This window comes from Ranitomeya imitator, chromosome 1 (genome assembly GCF_032444005.1).
Source record: "Ranitomeya imitator isolate aRanImi1 chromosome 1, aRanImi1.pri, whole genome shotgun sequence".
In the NCBI taxonomy this organism is placed as follows: domain Eukaryota; kingdom Metazoa; phylum Chordata; class Amphibia; order Anura; family Dendrobatidae; genus Ranitomeya; species Ranitomeya imitator.
In genome coordinates this window covers 715,398,381-715,425,424 of record NC_091282.1, presented here as the reverse complement: position 1 = coordinate 715,425,424, position 27,044 = coordinate 715,398,381, and the positions used below count along the sequence as shown (strand labels likewise).

Here is a 27,044-nt window from a genome sequence, read left to right as displayed (position 1 = left end):
AGACCACACTGCGTGACAATGGATATAAAGGCCTCAGCAGCCTCATTTATTAACTAACATGTAAACATAAATAACATTAAACAATATAAATTTCTTGTCTCTGAAAAGGAGGAGAGGAATTGAAGACTCAAGCCATGCCACAACCGGCCCAGGGGGACCCAGCTGAATGTTTTCCATACTTCAACCATTTTGAGAAAAAATGCAACAAAACAGCTCCACCATGCCACCCCCGACCGCACTACAACCAGCCCAGGGGGACCCAGCTGACTGTTGCCCATACCAAAATGTCCAACTGAGACCTCTGTCAGCAAGGACCCATTTTATTTCAAACACCCGCTTAAGGCTCCTTTCACACTAGCGTCGGAATCTCCCCGTCGCAATGCGTCGGGGAGAGATTCCGACGCTAGCGTTTGCTGCATTGCACAATGGAAGCAGCAGATGCATTTTTCCAGCGCATCCGCTGCCCCATTGTAAGGTGCGGGGAGGTGGGGGCGGAGTTCCGGCCGCGCATGTGCGGTCGGAAAAAGCGGTCCGTCGGGAGAAAAAAAACGTTACATGTAGGGTTTTTTTCTCCCGACGGTCCGCCAAAGCACGACGCATCCGTCGCAAGACGGATGCGAAGTGTGCCAATCCGTCGCAAATGCGTCGTCAATAGAAGTCTATGGGGAAAAAACGCATCCTGCAAGCACTTTTGCAGGATGCGTTTTTTCTGCAAAACGACGCATTGTGACGGATTTAAAAAAACGCTAGTGTGAAAGTAGCCTAACACTGATGGGAGTCACCCGACCCTGCAATGGGCTCCCCCGACCTCCTTTGGTGTAAGCAACCTCCTTCAAAATCCACCTCCTTTTCCGCAAACCGCTGTGACAGGTGCAATAAATCAAACATATAGTAGCAAATCAAGTAGGGCGGGACATTCAGGTGAGCTATCCCAACTGAACTACCCCCTCTGCCCCTCACCTTATACACCCCTCACTGGATACCTCCCACTAGCCAATCACAAAACCCACCTAATTCCCCTGACCCTATACTCCTCCACCTTAAATTCGCTCCCAAACTCTATACCTCACCTTAACCCCTTACCACCCAAAGTTAAGGCTTGGCAACCTCCTTAGTCATGCAGTCCTCTCTTTAAGCCCCCTATAGGGCCATACTTTTCATCCTCCGTTATTAGGTACTGGCTCTGTACAGAACGAGTTCTGTTGATTTGTATTCTGGGACTTGAAGGTTTTTTATTTTTCACCAGGCATTACATACTTAGAGTTGTAATATAGAAGGTGAGAATTCCTCCATGTTGTCTTGCATTACAAGAACTCATCTCCATTGTTTGGAGTGTGTCGCCTGTCAACACAATGTAGATAGATTTCAGTTGCAGCCAAATGGCTTGTGATCTGTAAGAGATGACACCGTTCATTAATGATAAGTGATAAGTTAAATGTCAAGTTGTAGACTGTAAAATCTAAAGGTAAATCTACAATTTAAAAAGCTTTTCGAGTATTTTAAGTAACATTTATCTTCAGGGGTGAAGGTAGAGGTTCTGCATGGAGGTGTGGTGGGGCAAAGCACATTAAAGCTGGCCGCTAACTGGGGTAACAATGTTTACAAGAATGGAAGCTCAGTGCAATTATAGTCAGTATAGGGAACATCTCAGCAATTGACAATGATATTACTGAACAGAAATCATTAATCATGGATTTAGACCAGTATCGCGACTATAAAGTGACCACATAGTGGCAGAAGCCAGTTCTGTAGAATCTATAAAACATGTATAAAAACATAAAAAAGAATGCAGTATTTACAAGTGATATTATTTTTGATCTGTCATCACTTCACTTTTCCAGTTTGTTTGTTTTTCATTTGACCTCAGATTGGCAAAATTAATTTTTCCAACGTTGCCTCTTCTGCAGAGTTTAAAACCAAGACAAATTTCACTTCTCACATTTCTGGGGACTATACCCACCAAAGCCCAGTACTGAGCATGTTGCTGTCCTATTTGTCCCTTTAGGCCGGGGTCACACTTGCGAGTGTGATGTGAGAAACTCGCATCAATACGCGGCACTGCCGCTGCCATGTATTTCTATGCAGCCGCACACTCCGGTCCCGAGTGCCAGTGGCAATGCTGGGCATTGATGTGTCTGTAGTGTGGCATGGTAACTGTACCTCTATAGTGCCCCAATAAATAAAAATGCACACCTCTGTGCACTTTAATTGTTAAATTGTGCCATATAACATATGACTGGGACGCATTAAAGAAACAGTCTCAGCCACGAACCGGAAGTGACGCTTCCAAGATGGCGCGGGCACTTCCGGTTTCGCCTGCACGCTCGGACATGAGCTGTACACGAGCCCTGAGGGATGCTGGGGGTAAGGAGCTTGCGTTCCATTGCAGGAACACAGCGTGATGCGTGGGGAAGCAATGTCGGAAGTACCAGGTGACCAGGGGTGATAATGACATCACACGCCGGGGGGAGGAGTTCCCTTTTTCTAAAAGGTTTATATGGAGATAGTTGGTGCCATATACAGAGGACTCACAAATAGTGACACACGGTCACACATGATCGCTTACTTCTGGGACAACTTAGCCACTGCTAATACCCGATATCTATGGACATTTGAGCTAAGATTTAGGCCTTCTGGCTATTGAAAATTTCCCTGATGAATCTCTGGGATTGGAGAGGAAACGCGTAGGGAGGCGTCTGTATTTCTTATCCTTGTTGGGGGTGTCCATAGTAGGGCTCACTTGGGGCCTGTCCTTGTGAGGACAGGAGCTACTGCTGGGGCACGACAGGGGTTTAGGGAAAGGTTCCCATATCCTCTACCCCACCCTGCCTTCTTGGACCCTCGATGGACCCCGTATAACCAGTGTGGATACCCATTCGTCCATAATTGGTGAGATCAAGCCAAATTTTTTTTACTAGAGCACAGTTTTAGGCATAAGCACCTTTTTTTCGTTTATTGTATGTGTTTAGTTTGTCCATTTTAATCTAACTAGTAAAAGTTATGTTTTAATAATTGGGAAAAACTCTTCTAGCTGCTATATACTTTTTACCTTGAGAGTTGTGCAACGGTTTGGCTATTCCAAGCTGTGGTTGATTATCGTGTTTATAGACTTCTAGGCCTGTTGCTGGGTGTCACTGGTGATACTGTCCCCTGTCAATAAATGTCACCATTCTTCAAATGCCAATTTAATTGAAAAAAAAAACAATGGCAACACTGGTTGGAGGAGGAAAGTATCACCGGTGATCCCCAGCAGCAGGCTGGGAGTCTATAAACATCCAGGTCCGGGCATGTCAATTAGAGCTGGAGAAAGGTTGCACTTGGTCAAAGAGTCAGAAGAGTTAAGAAGGTGTCTGTAAAACCAAACACGGAGACATTGCAGCTAGATGCAATGCGACTGTCTCCCACTTCTGACATACCCATGACACCAAAGATCCTGAAGAGTACATTGGCCCACCTGCACTGGATCGCTCTAGTCCACTGCATGTACCGGCCATTCTGTAATCTGCAGATCTAAAGTGACTTGGGTCCTACAAAGCGAAGAGTGGAAGGGGAAGGAGTTGATGGTTCTCTGTTGCACTGCTGGGTTTAACTGTATCAGCAATCAATGCACACTGATTCAGAATGGTGGCTACTCAGGCTGAGCCCCACTGAGTGACTTGGCTCAAGATATGTACCTTTTTACCCTGTCACCCCTGTAGTTAAGCTATTGTTTGTGTTGAAATCCAACATTGTGATGCAGTGCCCCAGAGACCTGGTCGTTGCAGTACGGCCCCAAGGCGAGTAGCGGTACGTCCGATGGCACTAAAGAGTTCTCCTGACCAGGTATCACCAGAACACATTACACTTCACACTCCGGCCACTAGGGGGAGAAAAAGGCTTTATTTATTGGGCCACTCCTCACACTGGTAAAACTAGGGGCTGGGGAGGAAGTTAGTGAGAAGCTGACTGGGTTGGAACCAGGCAACATCCCGTGGCAGGGGGTGTTGCGGGGAGAAGACACAGGGGGGTCCCTGTCAGGCGTGGGAACCTGGCAGGTGCCTAGCGACAGAACAGAACGTTACGGAACCGCGCCTGCACGCCTTGCGGCGGTATCCTAAGGAAGAGACAAGAGGGGAAGAATATTGTGGAACAGTGTAAACGAGATCAGCACAAAGGAGAGCCAGTAAGAGTCGTGCCGAGAGAGGAAGGCAACATCTTACTGAGGTGCGTAGTCGGTGGCCGGATCACCGTAGGAGTAACTGACTTCAGGCCTTACTTCAAATTCTGCTGGACAGTTGATTATAGGTTGCCTGTCTACCTTTTACACCTACGAAGACATAGGGGGCAACATTGGGAGAGGGGCGTCTCTAGGGTCCCGGAAGACCTCCAAGCCTTCCCGTCAAACGGGTGGCGTCCTAGCCATAACATATCTGGGGGACGTTAGAAACTAGCAACATCTGGAACCAAAGAACGAGAGAGAGAGAGCTGTAGAGAACGAACGAAGAGAAACAGCAGTTGTGAGGACTATTCTGAATGCTCAGCAGGGTAGGATTACAACACACAGGCGCTATTGGTAGGCAACGATTTCCATCTGCAAGGGAAACTCTGGATGTGCCCATCGGACCGGCCGGTCTCTGATAGCCCGGTTGAACGTGCTCTGGACTGAGTGTACTGAAGCCTTCAGCAAAAGGTAAAGAGACTGCAACCCTGTGTCCTCGTTATTGCCTGCACCTCACACCATTTCCATCCACACTACTGGGAAGCTCTGGGGACATACTTCACCTGTGGGAAGGTATACCATCCGGCTGCTATTCCATCACCCCAGCGGACCCCACAACGCGTCGGTCACCCTGACCGAACACCACAGGTGGCGTCACGAACCCCTGACAGACTGTACTACCACTTTCATTGGACGCCCCTTAGCAGGGTCACGACCGGGTCCAGCCACCGTGACAACCGCATAACTGAGCAGAAAGGACCGGTACCGAGTGACTTGTGGCCCTGTGTCTGGGGGCGCTCCAGTGACCCTTCTTTCCCTAAAATCTGCTATCAGGAAATAACCATCCACATTAGATCCATTGACCTGCCTCTTCAAAACAACAAGTCCTTCCAACATTTATGTAATATTTATGGCCACCTATGCTGGTTGTGCAGTAGCATTACAACTGTATAGTGCAGTCAATGGAGTGCTGTCAAAGGGAAATACAGTGCCTTGCGAAAGTATTTGGCTCCCTAGAACTTTTCTTCAACCTTTTCCCACATATCATGCTTCAAACATAAAGATGCCAAATGTAAATTTTTGGCGAAGAATCAACAACAGGTGGAACACATTTGTGAAGTTGAATGAAATGTATTTTTTTTTACATTTTTGTGGAAATTCAAAATCTGAAAAGTGGGGCGTGCAATATTGTTCGGCCACTTTACTTTTAGTGCAGCAAACTCACTCCAGAAGTTCATTGTGGATCTCTGAATGATCCATTCTGGAAGAAAACCTGTTGGAGTCTGCAAACGACCTGAGACTGGGACGGAGATTTGTCTTCCAACAAGACAATGATCCCAAACATAAAGCAAAATCTACAATGGAATGGTTCACAAATAAACGTATCCTGGTGTTAGAATGGCCAAGTCAAAGTCCAGACCTCAATCCAATTGAGAATCTGTGGAAAGAGCTGAAAGCTGCTGTTCATAAACGATCTCCATCAAACCTCACTGAGCTCGAGCTGTTTGCCAAGGAAGAATGGGCAAGAATTTCAGTCTCTCGATGTACAAAACTGATAGAGACATACCCCAAGCGACTTTCAGCTGTAATTGCAGCAAAAGGTGGCAAAACAAAGTATTAAGTTGAAGGGGCCGAATAATATTGCATGCCACACATTTCACTTTTTGAATTTCCACAAAAATTTAAAATAACCAATACATTTTGTTCAGCTTCACAATTGTGTTCCACTTGTTGTTGATTCTTCACCAAAAATTTACATTTGGTATCTTTATGTTTGAAGCAAGACATGTGGGAAAAGATTCCAGGGGGCAAATACTTTCGCAAGGCACTGCATATAGGGTCTCACTGGGCACCATAGTTGCCTCAATAATAAAGTGTGATACACAGTTTTAGAATATCAGTCGTATATGTACATACATATACAACATGCAGAATTGTAAAAATGTGCTAAGAATTAATATATACTTAATATTAAAGGGGTGTTTCTATTTCCAAAATCGAATGTTACGCAGTGAACAAGGTATAGCGTACTAATTGCTGGGGTGTATGACCTCTGGGAAACCAGCAATCCTGAGAAGGCGGTTCTGCAGAGCTGCATCTGAATAGAGTGAAGGTCAAGTATGTGCACCTCCCTCCTAATTCATTATTTCGGGGACTGCCAGAGATAGAGGAGATCTGAACTCGCTTTCTCCAGCAGTCCCATATAAAGTGAAAGAACAGGAGGTGTGTATGCTCAATCTCGCTTTATTCAGATGGGCCAATCAGTGTCGATAGGGAACAACAATCAATCTTGGAAAATTGAAAAATAAGTAAAAAAAATTGAATGAATGTGGTTAATGAAGTAGTTACTTTTAAGAAATTAGTGACACTAGAATAGTAAAATGACTAAATTCTTAATGCAATTTTCATTCACTTAACTATTGTACCACTACAGATTAGTAATAGCGATGAGTGAATATACTCATTACCTGAGATTTCTCGAGCACGCTCAGGGGTCCTTCGAGTATTTTTTAGTGCTCGGATATTGTTTTTCTTGCCGCAGCTGAAATTTCCGTGGCAATTCTGCAATGTGTGCACTTAGCCTTATGTTTTGAGGTGGCTCAGTTAAAGCCCAGACCTTAATCCAATTGAGAGTCTGTGGCCAGAATTGAAGATTGCTGTTCACCAGAGGAAATCCTCTAACTTGAAGGGGCTGAAGCAGTTGTCCCTTATGGAATGGATAATAATTAGGGGGATTCTCTAGCAACCAGGTAACCCCCACATGTACTTATGCTGGCTAACAGATGTAAATCATTCAGCTGCGGCAAGAAAAACTAAGTCTCCGAGCACTAAAAAATACTCGGAGGACCCCTGAGCATGCTCGAGAAATCTCGAGTAACGAGTATATTCGCTCATCACTAATTAGTAACCTCCAACCACTGCCCTTCTATAATATCTTGCAAGCAGACATTGAGCAATCTGTAATTTGGGGTAAATGTCTAAATATCAAATCCAACGTTATTGCTGATCAACATGAGCCGGGGTACACATCTAAGCAGTAAGAGGAATTTTGATCGCATCCTAGGTGACTACCTTTGACCTTGCAGTATTTTACTCTTGTAATAGATATTCTACATGTTACTGCACAGTTGTTGAGTGTAAAGGATAGAGTAGGAGTTTGAGAGAGACACATGGGGGATGAAGACAAATAAATTCTGTTTCCAACAGATAAGATGTTCTGTTTTGAGACACCAAAGTCAACAAGTGTACACATAATGTCACCATATGGCACATTGAAAGGTCAGTGGAAGATCAATTAATATTTAGTTATCTGTAGCCACCTAAAAATGCCGGTCCAACTACAGGTAACAGCAATATTCCTCTAATTATTACACCTGCAGACATTCAGAAGCCTTAAAGATGTTATTTAGGACTATTTAATTTCTTTACTACTAGGTAAGAAGGCCTCCTGTGTGATGTCTTCAGCCTAAGCTGGTATATTGGAGGCTATCCAGCCTGAGTGTCCTAGATTGTCACTAAAATGCAGTTATTGAACGGAAATGGTTCCTGTGATACCACATTCTGCTGTCAAGTAATTTGCATCTCCACTTTGGTGTTAAAAGTATGGGCAGTGTTCCCAGGGAACACGTCACTAAAGTGCCGTTATATGAACTGTATACTTTGTTTTACCTACACTGAAAGGCCATTTATTTATTTTATTTATTAACTAAAAAAATGCAAAATTAGGGAATTTTTATTTTTATATTGATCCCACATCACACAGTTTCACTATTCTGTAAAGTCTCCTTGTTTTACCTCTTTATCCTTACAGTAGAATACTTTTAGTGATACAGTACCAGCAGGGAGTTTAGCGAGGTTGTATGGAGCAGATCAATGTGTAGAGATGGTAACAGAACCCAAATCTTCAGGGATGGGAGATCACACAGGCTGTACGCACATCACAGTTTTGTTAAGAGACTCTGCAGTGAAAAGGATAAAATCATACAGGCTGTGTATCTGTAGAAAGAAGATGGTACCCACATCAAATGAAGTATTACTCAGCACCAGTGTCGAGTGAGTGAAGGCACAGCTTTAGCATTGGGAAGGACGCAGTCTCTTAATGGGATTCTATTGGCAGGTTTTTACTATGCAATCTGCCAGCAGCATGAGGTAGGGACAGAGAATTCCAGCAATGCATCACTTAGTTGACAGGGTGCGGCAGTTATGATAGAAACACAGTTTTATCAGATGCAGACTTAGCAGAGCTCAGATACGGAGCCCTGTATAGCCCTGTCCACACCTCTGATTGGCAGCTTTCTGTATAATCCGTGCCGGGGAAGAGGTTGGACAAGGAGGCACCAGGCCTGTTGCCCTGTACTGATAATATCCTGCTGGTAAAACACTGGTTGTTTTGAAACAGCAAAAGACAGTAAGTGAAAAATCCCTGTAATCTGGGTCTTTGCCCCTACATCATTCTGCTCTCAAATTACATAACAAAAAACCTGATGACATATTTCCCTTAAGAAACCTATAAAACTAGGGCTCATTGCAAACTGAACATCAGGGTGTTTGAAGATGGGAGGAAATTTAGATCATAGACTGAAACTTACAGCATCTTTTTTTTAACTCATAGTAACCGCTAAAAAATCATACACAGTATATAGCCAGGAGAGGGAAAAGATTCAGCACTTAACCAAAACTTCTCAAGACGTTCCTACATGTGCAATGAAAACACACTTAGTACTATACCACAGCGATCAACATTTTGCTGTACATGAAACTTTACTGTCTCCTTTGGCCCTATAGACGTTGAATTAAGCCGCAAGTCATATGTTTAACTGCTGTTTCTTTCAAACACCTTCTTATTGGGTCTCCTGTTTGACCTGATTCCCATTTATGTAGCTTTTGTTCCCCTCTGGCGTGGCAGGAAAATGATGCTGGAACAAATCTCATTCTTTGCTATGGGTTCATTCACATTTATGGTACCGGATGACGGATGATATTTTGATATCACTTGTCATCAGTTGAGGCACAAGAAGTTGATGTAGATGGCCCAGATATATGGAAAGCTTGCCCTTTAGTGATCATGAGGGGCCTAAAGACAGAGCCCCCAGCAATCAGCCACTTATCGCCTTTCCTGTGAATAGATGAGAAATGTCCATTGTGGAATAGATTTTTTTTAATTTTTTATACAAAACATTTTGTCTTATGGCACTCAAGGGGGTTGTCTCATCTCAAATGGTTAACTTTACAATTACCTTATTAGTAATCTCCGTTCTGAAGAGCAGAAAGATTTTTTTATTTTATACTTTAGTGCTCATTGCCTAGATTACCGACCTGCAGCCTTTAAGTCAGTCTTCCCCAACTCCGGTCCTCAAGAGCCACCAACAGGTCATGTTTTCAGGATTTCCTTAGTATTGCACAGGTGATGCAATTGTTGCCTGTGAAGGTGATGCTATTATCACCTGTGCAATACTAAGGAGATCCTGAAAACATGACCTGTTGGTGGCTCTTGAGGAACGGAGTTGGGGAACACTGCTTTAAGTTGTGTCTGGTTTCCTAGGAAGGGAACAGGGCGCTTGCAAATTTTTTGCTGTACATATTACAAACACTGTTCTGATTATGGCCAAATTGCCAGATCTAACCTACTTCAGTACCCCTGCAGTGACCCCTCTTAATGAAACGAAAGCCTAGATTCTGGGGAGCAGTGCACGAGAACACCACTTTCATAGTGTTTAGTCATATGTCAATCATATCTAGTAATATGTATAGTAGTCACTTAGATTGCTGTGCCAGTCAAAGGAAGTCCTTGCTTGATGTGAGAATTTTGGTTTTGCTTATTCTTATACTCTTAAATTATACTATTGTAGTAATAATGACTAGGGTTGAGCGAAACGGGTCGAACATTTTCAAAAGTCGCCGACTTTTGGCTAAGTCGGGGTTTCATGAAACCCGATCCGACCCCTGTGCGGGGTCGGCCATGCGGTACGCGACTTTCGCGCCAAAGTCGCGTTTCAATGACGCGAAAAGCGCCATTTCTCAGCCAATGAAGGTAAACGCAGAGTGTGGGCAGCGTGATGACATAGGTCCTGGTCCCCACCATCTTAGAGAAGGGCATTGCAGTGATTGGCTTGCTGTCTGCGACGTCACAGGGGCTATAAAGAGGCGTTCCCGCCGACCGCCATCTTACTGCTGCTGATCTGAGCTTAGGGAGAGGTTGCTGCCGCTTTGTCAGAAGCAGGGATAGCGTTAGGCAGGGTCCATTAACCACAAAACCGCTTGTGCTGCAGCGATTTGCACTGTCCAACACCACCCTCGGTGTGCAGGGACAGTGGAAGTTTTTTTTTTTTTTTTTTTCCCCTCAGCGCTGTAGCTCATTGGGCTGCCCTAGAAGGCTCCCTGATAGCTGCATTGCTGTGTGTACGCCGCTGTGCAAACCAACTGCTTTTTTCAAAGCACAAATCCTCTTGTTCCTTCCTTTCTGCACAGCTATCTTTTTTGTTTGTCCACACTTTTTATTTCATTTGTGCATCAGTCCACTCCTTATTGCTGCCTGCCATACCTGGCTGAGATTACTGCAGGCAGGGAGATAGTAGCTGCCTGCCATACCTGGCTGAGATTACTGCAGGCAGGGAGATAGTAATTGTAGGACATTCCCTGTTTTTTTTTTTTTTTTTTTTTTGGTGGGAGATTAAGATTGGCAATTTGGCATTTCTGCTAGAGTGCCATCCCTGTGTGTGCCATCTCTCTCACATAGTGGGCCATAGAAAGCCTTTTCATTTTTCTGTATTTTTTTTTGTGGGGTGTATAAATTCTCCCTGATAAAAATACAGTGGGAGATTAATATTGGCCTTTGGGCTTGTGTGCCAGTCCTGAGTGTGCCATCTCTCTCACAAATAGTGGGCCATAGAAAGCCTATTTATTTTTTTTTTTGGTTTTATAAATTCTCCCTGAAAAAAAGGGAGATTAATATTGGCCTCTGGGCTTGTGTGCCAGTCCTGAGCGTGCCATCTGTGCCAGCCCTGAGCGTGCCATCTCTCTCACAAATAGTGGGCCATAGAAAGCCTATTTAATTTTTTTTTTTGTTTTATAAATTTTCCCTGAAAAAAGGGAGATTAATATTGGCCTCTGGGCTTGTGTGCCAGTTGTGAGCGTGCCATCTGTGCCAGTCCTGAGCGTGCCATCTCTCTCACAAATAGTGGGCCATAGAAAGCCTATTTAAATATTTTTTTGGTTTTATAAATTCTCCCAGAAAAAAAGGGAGATTAATATTGGCCTCTGGGCTTGTGTGCCAGTCCTGAGCGTGCCATCTGTGCCAGCCAGCCCTGAGCGTGCCATCTCTCTCACAAATAGTGGGCCATAGAAAGCCTATTTAATTTTTTTTTTTGTTTTATCAATTTTCCCTGAAAAAAGGGAGATTAATATTGGCCTCTGGGCTTGTGTGCCAGTTGTGAGCGTGCCATCTGTGCCAGTCCTGAGCGTGCCATCTCTCTCACAAATAGTGGGCCATAGAAAGCCTATTTAAATATTTTTTTGGTTTTATAAATTCTCCCAGAAAAAAAGGGAGATTAATATTGGCCTCTGGGCTTGTGTGCCAGTCCTGAGCGTGCCATCTGTGCCAGCCAGCCCTGAGCGTGCCATCTCTCTCACAAATAGTGGGCCATAGAAAGCCTATTTAATTTTTTTTTTTGTTTTATCAATTTTCCCTGAAAAAAGGGAGATTAATATTGGCCTCTGGGCTTGTGTGCCAGTTGTGAGCGTGCCATCTGTGCCAGTCCTGAGCGTGCCATCTCTCTCACAAATAGTGGGCCATAGAAAGCCTATTTAAATTTTTTTTGGTTTTATAAATTCTCCCAGAAAAAAAGGGAGATTAATATTGGCCTCTGGGCTTCTGTGCCAGTCCTGAGCGTGCCATCTGTGCCAGTCCTGAGCGTCCCATCTCTCTCACAAATAGTGGGCCATAGAAAGCCTATTTTATTTTTTTTTGGGGTTTTAGAAATTCTCCCTGAAAAAAGGGAGATTAATATTGGCCTCTGGGCTTGTGTGCCAGTTGTGAGCGTGCCATCTGTGCCAGTCCTGAGCGTGCCATCTCTCTCACAAATAGTGGGCCATAGAAAGCCTATTTAAATATTTTTTTGGTTTTATAAATTCTCCCAGAAAAAAAGGGAGATTAATATTGGCCTCTGGGCTTCTGTGCCAGTCCTGAGCGTGCCATCTGTGCCAGTCCTGAGCGTCCCATCTCTCTCACAAATAGTGGGCCATAGAAAGCCTATTTTATTTTTTTTTTGGGTTTCAGAAATTCTCCCTGGAAAAAAAAAGGGAGATTAATATTGCCCTTTGGGCTTGTGTGCCAGTACTAAGCGTTCCATCTCTCTCTCTCTCTCAGTCAGTGGGCCATAGAACGCATATTTTTGGTTTTATTTGTTTTCTAAATTCTCCCTGAAAAAATCATTTTATTTTATTTGGTTTCTAAATTCTTCCTGATAAAATCATATTTTTTTTATTATTTTTATTTCTAAAGTCTCCCTGAAAAAAAAAAAAAAAAAACAACCAAAAAAACAGTGGGAGATTAATATTGGCCTTTCTGCTTGTGTGCCAGTCTTGACTCCTGGGTGTGCCATCTCTCTCTCTCTCTCTCTCTCTCTCTCTCTCTCTCCAATTGTGGTCCATAGAAAGCCTATATTTTTTTTCCTTGATTTGGGTTCTAAAATCTACCAGAGAAAATAACTACATCAATCATTGGTAGAAAAATATTGGCCTCTGGGTTTGTGTGCCACTCCTGACTCCTGTGTGCGTCATCTCTCAGTCAGTGGGCCATAGAACGCCTATTTTTGGTTTTATTTGTTTTCTAAATTCTCCCTGAAAAAATCATTTTATTTTATTTGGTTTCTAAATTCTTCCTGATAAAATCATATTTTTTTTATTATTTTTTTTTCTAAAGTCTCCCTGAAAAAAAAAAAAAAAAACAGTGGGAGATTAATATTGGCCTTTCTGCTTGTGTGCCAGTCTTGACTCCTGGGTGCGTCATCTCTCAGTCAGTGGGCCATAGAACGCCTATTTTTGGTTTTATTTGTTTTATAAATTCTCCCTGAAAAAATCATTTTATTTTATTTGGTTTCTAAATTCTTCCTGATAAAATCATATTTTTTTTATTATTTTTTTTTCTAAAGTCTCCCTGAAAAAAAAAAAAAAAAAACAACCAAAAAAAACAGTGGGAGATTAATATTGGCCTTTCTGCTTGTGTGCCAGTCTTGACTCCTGGGTGCGTCATCTCTCAGTCAGTGGGCCATAGAACGCCTATTTTTGGTTTTATTTGTTTTATAAATTCTCCCTGAAAAAATCATTTTATTTTATTTGGTTTCTAAATTCTTCCTGATAAAATCATATTTTTTTTATTATTTTTTTTTCTAAAGTCTCCCTGAAAAAAAAAAAAAAAAAAACAACCAAAAAAAACAGTGGGAGATTAATATTGGCCTTTCTGCTTGTGTGCCAGTCTTGACTCCTGGGTGTGCCATCTCTCTCTCTCTCTCTCTCTCTCTCTCTCTCTCTCTCTCTCTCTCTCCAATTGTGGTCCATAGAAAGCCTATATTTTTTTTCCTTGATTTGGGTTCTAAAATCTACCAGAGAAAATAACTACATCAATCATTGGTAGAAAAATATTGGCCTCTGGGTTTGTGTGCCACTCCTGACTCCTGTGTGCGTCATCTCTCAGTCAGTGGGCCATAGAACGCCTATTTTTGTTTTTATTTGTTTTATAAATTCTCCCTGAAAAAATCATTTTATTTTATTTGGTTTCTAAATTCTTCCTGATAAAATCATATTTTTTTTATTATTTTTTTTTCTAAAGTCTCCCTGAAAAAAAAAAAAAAAAAAAAAAACAAAAAAAAAACAGTGGGAGATTAATATTGGCCTTTCTGCTTGTGTGCCAGTCTTGACTCCTGGGTGTGCCATCTCTCTCTCTCTCTCTCTCCAATTGTGGTCCATAGAAAGCCTACATTTTTTTTCCTTGATTTGGGTTCCAAAATCTACCAGAGAAAATAACTCCATCAATCATTGGTAGAAAAATATTGGCCTCTGGGCTTGTGTGCCACTCCTGATTCCTGTGTGCGTCATCTCTCACTCAGTGGCCCATAGAAAGCATATAGTTTGTTACATTTGTTTTCTAAATTCTCCCTGCAAAAATCTATTTTTTTTTTTTTGGGGGGTTTCTAAAGTGTTCCTGAAAAAAATAAAAATAAAAAAAAAATAATAGTGTGACATTAATATTAACATTTGTGCTTCAGTGACAGTCCTGCGTGTGGGGCATCTCTCTAATTTGCAGCCACCAAAAAAAGAGTGTGTAACATTGGGCCTGATTTTCGCTGTGGTCTCACCAACCTGTAAAGGGGTAGCTAAATCATACTGAAGTTATAGCTCACCGTGTAAGTTGTGTGACTGCAACAAATAACGTTAGTTTGGTTACGTTTTTAAAACAATGAGGAAGTCTAGTGGAAGAGGTCGTGGCCGGGGGCGTTCATTGTCAGCTGGTAATGAGGGTAGTGGTAGTGGTGGAGCATCAGGTGGTCGTGGGGGAAAAAATATTGCACCTAAGTCTGGAGCTGTGGAGCCAGGTTCGTCGTCCGGCTACACAAGGCCTCGAACGCTCCCTTTTCTGGGATTAGGAAAACCGCTTTTAAAGCCGGAGCAGCAAGAGCAAGTTTTGGCTTATCTTGCTGACTCAGCCTCTAGCTCTTTTGCCTCATCTCGTGAAACTGGTAAAAGTAAAAGCAGCGCGTCGTTAGTGGATGTTCACGGTCAGGGACAAGTCACTTCCTTGTCCTCTTCAGCAAAAACAACAACAGAGAAGAATGCAGCAGGCGACACAACGGGTTACTCCATGGAGCTCTTTACACATACCGTCCCTGGCTTAGAAAGTGAAGCAGTTAACAGTCCATGCCCATTACAAATTGAATCTGACATGGAGTGCACTGACGCACAGCCACAGCCAGACTACTATGCTGGTCCTTTGACTCAGACCACAACATTGCCCTCGCAGTGTGCTGATCAAGAATCAGACCCTGATGAGACTATGTTGCCCCATCACGAACGCTATACCACCGAACGACACGGTGACACAGACGAAGTTGCGCAGGAGGTACAAGAAGAGTTATTAGATGACCCAGTTCTTGACCCCGATTGGCAGCCATTGGGGGAACAGGGTGCAGGCGGCAGCAGTTCTGAAGCAGAGGAGGAGGAGGGGCCGCAGCAGGCATCAACATCGCCACAGGTTCCATCTGCCGGGCCTGTATCTTGCCCAAAACGCGTGGCAAAGCCAAAACCTGGTGGAGGACAGCGTGGCCATCCGGTTAAAGCTCAGTCTGCAATGCCTGAAAAGGTATCCGATGCTAGAAAGAGTGCAGTCTGGCATTTTTTTAAACAACATCCAATTGATCAGCGCAAAGTCATCTGTCAAAAATGTTCTACTTCCTTAAGCAGAGGTCAGAATCTGAAAAGTCTCAATACTAGTTGCATGCATAGACATTTAACCACCATGCATTTGAAAGCTTGGACTAACTACCAAACGTCCCTTAAGGTTGTTGCACCCTCGGCCAATGAAGCTAGTCATCAACGCAACATCCCTTCCGGCAGTGTAGGACCACCATTTAGCGCACCACCTGCTGTATCTGTGCAGGTATCTTTGCCAGGCCAAAGCAGTCAGGGTCAGGGAATCACCAGTTTCGTAGTAGGAAACACTGCATCTAGGGCACCGGCGGCAACAATACCATCTCCCACCGTCTCTCAGTCTGCCATGTCCACCGGCACCCCCGCTAGTTCCACGATCTCCAGCTCTCCAGTCCAGCTCACCCTACATGAGACTATGGTTAGAAAAAGGAAATACTTAGCCTCGCATCCGCGTACACAGGGTTTGAACGCCCACATAGCTAGACTAATCTCGTTAGAGATGATGCCCTACCGGTTAGTTGAAAGCGAAGCTTTCAAAGACCTGATGGACTACGCTGTACCACGCTACGAGCTACCCAGTCGACACTTTTTTTCCAGAAAAGCCATCCCAGCCCTCCACCAGCATGTTAAAGAGCGCATCGTCCATGCACTCAGGCAATCTGTGAGCACAAAGGTGCACCTGACAACAGATGCATGGACCAGTAGGCATGGCCAGGGACGTTACGTGTCCATCACGGCACACTGGGTAAATGTGGTGGATTCAGGGTCCACAGGGGACAGCAAGTTTGGGACAGTTCTGCCTAGCCCACGGTCTAGTAAACAGTTGTCTGTAGCCGTTCGCACCCCCTCCTCCTCCTCCTCCTCGTCCTCCTGCAGAAGCAAGAGCTCGTCCACAGACCGCAGTCGCACAAACACTCCATCCGCACCTGCCACTGTTGCACACCAGGTCTCCCATTATGGGGCAGCTACTGGCATACGTCAGCAGGCTGTATTGGCTATGAAGTGTTTGGGCGACAATAGACACACCGCGGAAGTTCTGTCCGAGTTCTTGCAGCAAGAAACGCAGTCGTGGCTGGGCACTGTAGATCTTGAGGCAGGCAAGGTAGTGAGTGATAACGGAAGGAATTTCATGGCTGCCATCTCCCTTTCCCAACTGAAACACATTCCTTGCCTGGCTCACACCTTAAACCTGGTGGTGCAGTGCTTCCTGAAAAGTTATCCGGGGTTATCCGACCTGCTCCTCAAAGTGCGTGGACTTTGCGCACATATCCGCCGTTCGCCTGTACACTCCAGCCGTATGCAGACCTATCAGCGTTCTTTGAACCTTCCCCAGCATCGCCTAATCATAGACGTTGCAACAAGGTGGAACTCAACACTGCACATGCTTCAGAGACTGTGCGAACAGAGGCGGGCTGTTATGTTTTTGTGGGAGGATACACATACACGGGCAGGCAGTAGGATGGCAGACATGGAGTTGTCAGGTGTGCAGTGGTCGAAGATTCAAGACATGTGTCAAGTCCTTCAGTGTTTTGAGGAATGCACACGGCTGGTTAGTGCAGACAACGCCATAATAAGCATGAGCATCCCCCTAATGCGTCTGCTGATGCAAAGTTTGACGCACATAAAGGATCAGGCGTCTGCACCAGAGGAAGAGGAAAGCCTTGATGACAGTCAGCGATTGTCTGGTCAGGGCAGTGTACATGACGAGGTACCGGGCGAAGAGGAGGTGGAGGATGAGGAGGATGATGGGGATGAGTATATTTTTAATGAGGAAGCTTTCCCGGGGGCACGGGAAATTGGTGGCGTGGCAAGGCCGGGTTCTGGTTTTTTGAGGGACACAAGTGACGTAGATTTGCCTGCAACTGCCCCTCAACCAAGCACAACCGCAGATTTGACAACGGGAACTTTGGCCCACATGGCGGATTATGCCTTGCGTATCCTCAAAAGGGACACACGCATTACAAAAATGATGAACGATGACGATTACTGGTTGGCCTGCCTCCTTGATCCTCGCTATAAAGGCAAATTGCAAAATATTATGCCACATGAGAACTTGGAACTAATATTAGCAACAAAACAATCAACTCTTGTTGACCGTTTGCTTCTGGCATTCCCTGCACACAGCGCCCGTGATCGTTCTCACACGAGCTCCAGGGGCCAGCAGACCAGAGGTGTTAGAGGGGCAGAAATCAGAAGTGGCGTTGGACAGAGGGGTTTTCTGACCAGGTTGTGGAGTGATTTTTCTATGACCGCAGACAGGACAGGTACTGCAGCATCAATTCAAAGTGACAGGAGACAACATTTGTCCAGTATGGTTACAAACTATTTTTCATCCCTTATCGACGTTCTCCCTCAACCGTCATTCCCATTTGATTACTGGGCATCCAAATTAGACACCTGGCCAGAATTGGCAGAATATGCATTGCAGGAGCTTGCTTGCCCGGCAGCTAGTGTCCTATCAGAAAGAGTATTCAGTGCTGCAGGTTCAATACTAACAGAAAAAAGGACTCGTCTGGCTACCCAAAATGTAGATGATCTAACCTTCATTAAAATGAACCACAACTGGATTTCAAAATCTTTTGCCCCACCCTGCCCGGCTGACACCTAGCTTTCCTATGAAAAGGTCTTGCCTGTGGACTATTCTGAATGACTTTTCCAATCTCGTAATTTTCTTCACCTGATTGTCCAGCATGCGACATGTTTCCACCTCACGAAATGGCCAAACTCCCCACACGGGGCCGTGCTATCGCCACTTTGCGCTTGGACCCTTGAGAGTGCTGTTTGTCTGAAGAGGTGGGTGTGGCCGCTTTTGGTCGACGGCACTGCCACTGGGTCCCTCATAGTACAATAAAGTGTCTCTGGCGGTGGTGGTGCGCACCCAACGTCAGACACACCGTTGTAATATGAGGGGCCCTGTGCCTGTACCGCCGGCCACAAGACAGTTCCCCCCCCCAGCTCAAACAGTGCTCTACCACTAGCAAAATTATCTCTCACAGCTTCACCAATGTGTAGTCTAGCCGCTGACATCCTTCAATGCCTGGCACTGACAATACCATTGTTTTGACATTTTTGTTATGTTAGGCCTTCGAAGCCTGTCTGCGGTCCCTTCTTTCTACAACTACTACACTGACCAGGCCACTGCTGGCCGTGTTACCCTGGAACCAATTTAAAAGTGCCTACAGTCAGCCCAATTTTGTTATGTTAGGCCTTCGAAGACTGTCTGCCGTCACTCCTTCCACTAGACTTCCACTGACCATACACTGCTGCCCATGTACCCCTGGAACCAATTTAAAGTGCCTACAGCCAGCCCAATTTTGTTATGTTAGGCCTTCGAAGCCTGTCTGCGGTCACTCCTTCCACTAGACTTCCACTGACCAGACCACTGCTGCCCGTGTACCCCTGGAACCAATTTAAAAGTGCCTACAGCCAGCCCAAGTTTGTTATGTTAGGCCTTGGAAGCCTGTCTGCGGTCACTCCTTCCACTAGACTTCCACTGACCAGACCACTGCTGCCCGTGTACCCCTGGAACCAATTTAAAAGTGCCTACAGCCAGCCCAAGTTTGTTATGTTAGGCCTTGGAAGCCTGTCTGCGGTCACTCCTTCCACTAGACTTCCACTGACCAGACCACTGCTGCCCGTGTACCCCTGGAACCAATTTAAAAGTGCCTACAGCCAGCCCAAGTTTGTTATGTTAGGCCTTGGAAGCCTGTCTGCGGTCACTCCTTCCACTAGACTTTCACTGACCAGACCACTGCTGCCCGTGTACCCCTGGAACCAATTTAAAAGTGCCTACAGCCAGCCCAAGTTTGTTATGTTAGGCCTTGGAAGCCTGTCTGCGGTCACTCCTTCCACTAGACTTCCACTGACCAGACCACTGCTGCCCGTGTACCCCTGGAACCAATTTAAAAGTGCCTACAGCCAGCCCAAGTTTGTTATGTTAGGCCTTCTAAGCCTGTCTGCGGTCCATTCTTTCAACTACTACTACACTGACCAGGTCACTGCTGCCCGTGTACCCCTGGAACCAATTTAAAATTGCCTACAGCCAGCCCAATTTTTTTATTTTAGGCCTTCGATGCCTGTCTGCGGTCCATTCTTTCAACTACTACTACACTGACCAGGTCACTGCTGTCCGTGTACCCCTGGAACCAATTTAAAATTGCCTACAGCCATGTGTTATTATTTTAGGCCTTCGATGCCTGTCTGCGGTCACTCCTTCCACTAGGCCTCCACTGACCACACCACTGCTGTCCGTGTACCCCTGGAACCAATTTAAAATTGCCTACAGCCAGCCCAATTTTTTTATTTTAGGCCTTCGATGCCTGTCTGCGGTCCATTCTTTCAACTACTACTACACTGACCAGGTCACTGCTGTCCGTGTACCCCTGTAACCAATTTAAAATTGCCTACAGCCATGTGTTATTATTTTAGGCATTCGATGCCTGTCTGCGGTCCATTTTTTCAACTACTACTACACTGACCAGGTCACTGCTGCCCGTGTACCCCTGGAACCAATTTAAAATTGCCTACAGCCATGTGTTATTATTTTAGGCCTTCGATGCCTGTCTGCGGTCACTCCTTCCACTAGGCCTCCACTGACCACACCACTGCTGCCCGTGTACCCCTGGAACCAATTTAAAATTGCCTACAGCCAGCCCAATTTTTTTATTTTAGGCCTTCGATGCCTGTCTGCGGTCCATTCTTTCAACTACTACTACACTGACCAGGTCACTGCTGCCCGTGTACCCCTGGAACCAATTTAAAATTGCCTACAGCCATGTGTTATTATTTTAGGCCTTCGATGCCTGTCTGCGGTCACTCCTTCCACTAGGCCTCCACTGACCACACCACTGCTGTCCGTGTACCCCTGGAACCAATTTAAAATTGCCTACAGCCATGTGTTATTATTTTAGGCCTTCGATGCCTGTCTGCGGTCCATTCTTTCAACTACTACTACACTGACCAGGGCACTGCTGGCCGTGTACCCCTGGAACCAACATCAGAAAATATAAAAATAAGTATTTTGCTTATAAAAAAGAAAATACTGGTGAGATATCAAATGCAGACATTTTAACATTAAAAACAAACACACAACTCTAATCTGGTACAGTACTAAAAATGGCCACCAGCTACAATTACTTTCTCCTGCAAGTAGTTAACTGAAAGTTTTTTTAAATTGAAAACACACATATGGCATCCACCGAGTGTTGTCCTGTCGCGTCTTCTTTATATTATTGCCGAGAAGATGCAAAATAATGAAAATAATAAAATCATTAATTACCAAAATAATAGAGAAAGTCAACACCACATTGCAAATAAACATTCATTCCAAATAAAGAAGCAGGGCGCGTCCGAGGGTGAGTATATACCTAATAAGAATATAATCACCCTCGGACGCGCAATGCTTATTTCCAACAGCCTTCCTTCCTAAGAATCAGCCCTTCCGTCGTGTAGAGAGACGTTGTGTTACACTCCAAGGTGTTCCCCAGGTTGCCTTTCCTGAGCTTCGATCTTCCGGCTCTCGTTTAGTAGTTCTTGGAAACTACTCTGCATTAGGCCTTCAAATTGGGTATGGGGTGTAGAGAGATGGTGTGTTCCACTCCAAGGTGTTCCCCAGGTTGCCTTTCCTGAGCTTCGATCTTCCGGCTCTCGTTTAGTAGTTGTTGGAAACTACGCTGCATTAGGCCTTCAAATTGGGTATGGGGTGTAGCGAGAGGGTGTGTTACACTCCAAGGTGTTCCCCAGGTTGCCTTTCCTGAGCTTCGATCTTCCGGCTCTCGTTTAGTAGTTCTTGGAAACTACACTGCATTAGGCCTTCAAATTGGGTATGGGGTGTAGAGAGAGGGTGTGTTACACTCCAAGGTGTTCCCCAGGTTGCCTTTCCTGAGCTTCGATATTCCGGCTCTCGTTTAGTAGTTGTCGGAAACTACGCTGCATTAGGCCTACAAATTGGGTATGGGGCGTAGAGAGAGGGTGTGTTACACTCCAAGGTGTTCCCCAGGTTGCCTTTCCTGAGCTTCGATATTCCGGCTCTCGTTTAGTAGTTGTCGGAAACTACGCTGCATTAGGCCTACAAATTGGGTATGGGGTGTAGAGAGAGGGTGTGTTACACTCCAAGGTGTTCCCCAGGTTGCCTTTCCTGAGCTTCGATCTTCATGCTCTCGTTTAGTAGTTGTCGGAAACTACGCTGCATTAGGCCTACAAATTGGGTATGGGGTGTAGAGAGAGGGTTTGTTACACTCCAAGGTGTTCCCCAGGTTGCCTTTCCTGAGCTTCGATCTTCCGGCTCTCGTTTAGTAGTTGTTGGAAACTACGCTGCATTAGGCCTTCAAATTGGGTATGGGGTGTAGCGAGAGGGTGTGTTACACTCCAAGGTGTTCCCCAGGTTGCCTTTCCTGAGCTTCGATCTTCCGGCTCTCGTTTAGTAGTTCTTGGAAACTACACTGCATTAGGCCTTCAAATTGGGTATGGGGTGTAGAGAGAGGGTGTGTTACACTCTAAGGTGTTCCCCAGGTTTCCTTGCCATTGCTTCGGTCTTCCGACTCTCGTTTAGTAGTTGTAGAAAAGTACACTGCATTAGGCCATACAAAATGGGTATGGGGTGGAGAGAGATGGTGTGTTACACTCCAAGGTGTTCCCCAGGTTGCCTTTCCTGAGCTTCTATCTTCAGGCTCTCATTAAATTGTGGTTAAATGGAACAACTGCATTTGGCGTACTAGTTGGTTTGGGGCCTACTATCGGTGTCTGCCACTCCTTGCTGTTCTCCTCCACTGAACAAAGCTGTGCCGCCTGTTTACTACGGTTGCCAATTTTGAACTGCATTTCGACTACTTACTGATTTGGCCCTACTCTCTGTGTCAGCCTCTCATTCCAGTTGTCCTCCACTGCAATGCCCCCTGGTTATTCCTGTGTTACCAATTTTGAACTGCATTTAGCCCACTTTCTTCTTTGGGCCTATATCTGTGTTTCCACTTCATCGTGCCCATTGCCCAGCCAGTGATAGATGAGTCTGCTGGTACATTGACCCATAACGCAACATTCCCCGTGCACGCTACACAACAACATTGTGACCCTGCTGAAAGTCAGGTTGCTCTTCCCGCATACCATACCACCTTACACGGGGACAAAGAGGAAGGTGCAGATGAAAGTGCAGGTTCCTTCATCAGGTGGGGGGAGGAATACTAGTTGGCGACGTCACTGGCACAGGGCCTCTCATAGTACGCAAAAGTGTTGCTGCCGGTGGGAGGCGCCCCCGCCGTGCAAACACACCGCTGTACTTTGAGGGGCCCTGTGCCAGTGCCAATGCCAACGAGTGGGCCCCCCCTGCTTGCTCAGGTTCACAGCACTTGCAAAGTTGAAATACTTACCTCTCCCTGCTCCACTGCCGTGACGTGGTCCAGATTTCCTGGGCCCACTAATTACTTGAACCAGCCCTACCCCCCACAACTTTAGCCAAATGACCCCCAATTTCAAATGCCTTCCAATTATTATAAGGTAAATTACGCTTGACAAGCTTCATTAAGAAGAATGGATGGTTTTGACATTAAAATGGCCACTCTAGGTGTTTTCCTGGCCCCCACTCACTGCCGACTATGCTGCCCCATTGACTTGCATTGGGTTTCGTGTTTCGGTCGATCCCGACTTTACGTCATAATCGGCCGATTTCACTCGACCCGACTTTGGACATAGTCGGGTTTCGCAAAACCCGGCTCGACTCTAAAAAGGTCAAGGTCGCTCAACTCTAATAATGACGATTAAGAAAAAATATTGGCGTAAACATTAATTTAGGGGTTGATGAGCATGGTGGCACGTCCAGTTCTGCCTACTTTGTCAAAGCTGGGCAAAAATGGCATGAAAACACCAAAAGTAGCCAAATTTTTACGTAGTCTTGCATTGTGCAAAAATGTTGTGACTTTTCAAAGCTTTTTATGCCAAAATTCTGGCGTAAAAGCTTTGATGAATCAGGGCCAATGTGCGCAACGTAATGGGACATATTTGTCAGGCAAAATGCAGCCTTGTTCTTTGTTATTTCTAAACACTAGGGAAAATGAGATAAACTCAAAGTGCACAAATTGCAGTGTGTGACCCGACGGCACAAGTAGTTATATTGGAAAGAAGTGCATTCTTTTGTGACATAAGAAAAATTCTCTTTGTCTGTGTACTCTTGTCACGACTCTTATTAATCTAGTTTTTGTGTTTTCTCCCAACAGTATGTTCCTCCTGACCTTTGCATATGTAATTTTGTGCTGGAGCAGTCCCTTTCTGTCAGGGCCCTTCAAGAAATGCTGGCAAACACTCCAGCAAATGGCCAAGAAGGGGTAAGTCTTTTATGTCACTTTTCAAACCTCCCAATTAACTGACCAAACCTCTTGAAACTTCCTTTTTTTACATTATCTTTACAAGTTGTCTGTGTTAGGGTATGTTTACATGTCACAAACAAAATCTGTATGGACTCTGTTGTGAATGGCGTTGCAGATTAGATGTTTGATTTCACCCTAGATAGATCTATGTAGATGTGGGCATAAAAAAATTAGAAAAATAGATAAATGTTTACTATTTTTTCTTTACATTTTCTTATTATATCAAATATACTGTATATACATACAAATGACATAAAACAAAGCCCTCATGTATCATAGGAAAAAAGAGCCAAAAACAAATTACTATCCGAATGAGAATTTTTTTTAAAACTGCTAAAAGCTCATGTATGATAAAACCCGAAAAATTTTCTTTGTCAGGAACAAGGTAAAATGAACCAATTGAGAGTTGGTTAATATATTCTAATATGTAAAACCATAGAATTCAGGGATTTGGGCCCTTAGTTGTTCTAATGACTGCATTTATAAATGTTCTGTGCTTCGGAACAATGTTTATCACCAAATAAAATCTTGCAAATCCTGGATGCAATACGTAAAACAAAGCTTTTTAGGCTTGTTTTTTTTTTTTGCTATCATAGCTGATTTCACTTTACAAAAAAATACCAGTCTAAATCTAAACTTTTTTCATATTTTCGCATAATTTACATCATCATGTTTAGGAACCTCCAGAGGACGTCTCCAGATCATGCTCATCTTCTCTGCCCTGTAATGTCGTCACTCCATCGCTGATCGACACGGATTATGTTTTTTACTTTATCCACACAAGCCAGCAAAGCTTCCCGACACAGGTTCTCTGCATAAGTGAGGCTTCGCCAACACTGTGGTTGACCTATTCCTTGTCAAACATAAGTGGTGAGGCAGCAGTAAAGACAGAGAGGAGGCTGAGCATTATCTGGAGACCCTCGTCACTCACTAGAATACTGCGCAGGACAACTTCAAAGCTTTTTTTTACATGGTATGCAATGGTTCTAGAGTGACATTAAGGGCTTTTTTAAAAATATTTGTGACGCCCAGGAGACCGGGGTACCCAGCACCGGACCAATGGGGTCTGTCTCTTGAGGGAGATGTCACCGTTGGCTTGACCCGGTGCTGTGGCCTCAGGCAATGCACAGTGTAAGGGGTATCGTGAGGGAACAGGCACTTACTTGATCAGCAACAGGTTCTCCCAGCGGTGATGATCCTGATCCTGGATAGATAGCTATTGTCCAAATGAAAGTCTGAGGCACTGAAACGTTTAACCAGTTTACTTTAACATAAAAGGATTTACAACCAGTCCTGTCACCGGAGTCTGTATGGGAACTCTGAGTTACTTTGACCCTGCCGGGGTCTTCGCCTCTTATTGTACGCAATTTCTGTGTGGCCCTGCTGCTGTATGTGAACTGGCTGCCGGCCCAATCTGTCCCCTCCGGGTCCTGGTTCGACGGGCAACCCGAGTCCTTTTATCGGCTTACCCCCTCCAGGAGTACCGCTGAACTCTGTGTCTGTTGCTGCGTCCGGCCCTAGTGAAGCTGATATCACCTCACGTTTTTCCGGTTGCAGTATTATATATAATGAATACAGCCACGGATCCGGTATCCGTCTTTGCGCCTGTTCTGGGTAGTGATTAATGCTACCCGGTTCTCACAATGTCCTTTTTCTCTATCCCTTTTCTCCTCAGGCCGGTGATTTGGGCCTGGAAACCGTCATAGGACTGTTAGAAATTCAGTTGTATGACCTCTCACTTTCAGCTCCTTAGCCCAACTGCCAGTTTTTCTCTCAGACCAGAATGGATCAAGGGGAGTCTCTGGAGCTCCCCCTTCTGGCCGGAGGTGGTAGTGCAGTTTTGCTATCTTAGTACCTGTATTTAGTGTCAGTAACTATTTTTGTGGCAAATACCCCTAGGGGTGCCACATTCCCCCTTAGTTAAGAACAGTACTCCAGGACTGTGGGACGATAACATTTTGAAATAACAATTAATATGTACAGAGTCTTAAAAATGAAAAGTTACAAAAACCACTCAAGGAAACAAAAATAGAGTTCTGTAAAAAGTCACTTCAAATAGCGTCCATTAATACAGTTCTATCCTTGAAGGTACTAGGAAAGGCACTGCACTTTGTGTTCAAGAATTTAGTTCCATTTTTCCAACGGAGTTACCAATATAAAGTCTACAGAAAGTTCAAAAAGAGCAAAAAGCAAAGTTCAAAAAGCAGTCTTTCCGGAGCTTTGATTTAGTGCCTCCGGGCTGATAAAAAGTTCAAGAATATGCAATAAGTTCATACAGACAAGTCTCTGTAGGCACTGGGCTTAAACGTTGCAGACTGATAACAATGACTATACTACATTTTCTGTTTAACTATATACGGCATAACATATATACAATTCACATTATGAGCTTTATAGTTGGTAATCTGCATACCTGGCCGGTAATTGACCCTGGGTACTACGCTGTGATCTACGTAATAGCGGTGTCTCTTCATGTGGTGTACTACTGTCTACTGCGGATGTAGTATCTGCCCGCTCTGCTAAAGATAATTCCACGACTATGGAGTTGGCAAGTCCACCGGGAATGGGATCACTCTGATCAGGAATCTGTTCTTCCTGGCCTGGAATCTCCTGTAGTACGGGGTCAGCCTCTTCCTGTCTTGGGACTTCTGGTATTGGGTTCGGTGTTGGGTAAAAGGCCACCATGGGAACCACTACTGCACCATGGTATGTTAGTAGGGTTTTGGGAAAGTCTCCTATACAGGTGTGATACATTTCCTCTTCTTTTTCCTTTACTGGTTGGACCTGCATGGGTTGAATTACTTCTGGTTCTGGCTGGACAACTTCTGTCTCTTTCAATGCTTCCGGACATAATTTAAGATTGTCTCTTGACACTAGTACAGATGATAAGCCCCCGTTTTTGCTAATGAGACACATTTTAGGATTATCCATTCTTGTTGGTAAAACTGTGTAGGGTACGGCTTCCCACTGATTGTCTAGTTTATTGGTTCGACGATTTCTCTTGAGCACTTGGTCACCCGGTCTTAATGGGGTCGCTAGAGCATTCTGGTTGAAAGTTCGCTTTTGTC

The 27,044-nt window shown here is 44.7% G+C and overlaps 1 protein-coding gene across 1 annotated transcript in view; it reads left to right on the top strand.

Moving 5' to 3' along the window:
• RYR3 (ryanodine receptor 3) overlaps positions 1 to 27,044 on the top strand; it is an 886,248-nt gene that overhangs the window by 220,233 nt on the left and 638,971 nt on the right. The window contains exon 3 of the mRNA XM_069732389.1: positions 23,827 to 23,934. Within this exon, the coding sequence (XP_069588490.1) occupies positions 23,827 to 23,934 (108 nt within the window). The remainder of the gene's footprint in view (positions 1 to 23,826; positions 23,935 to 27,044) is intronic.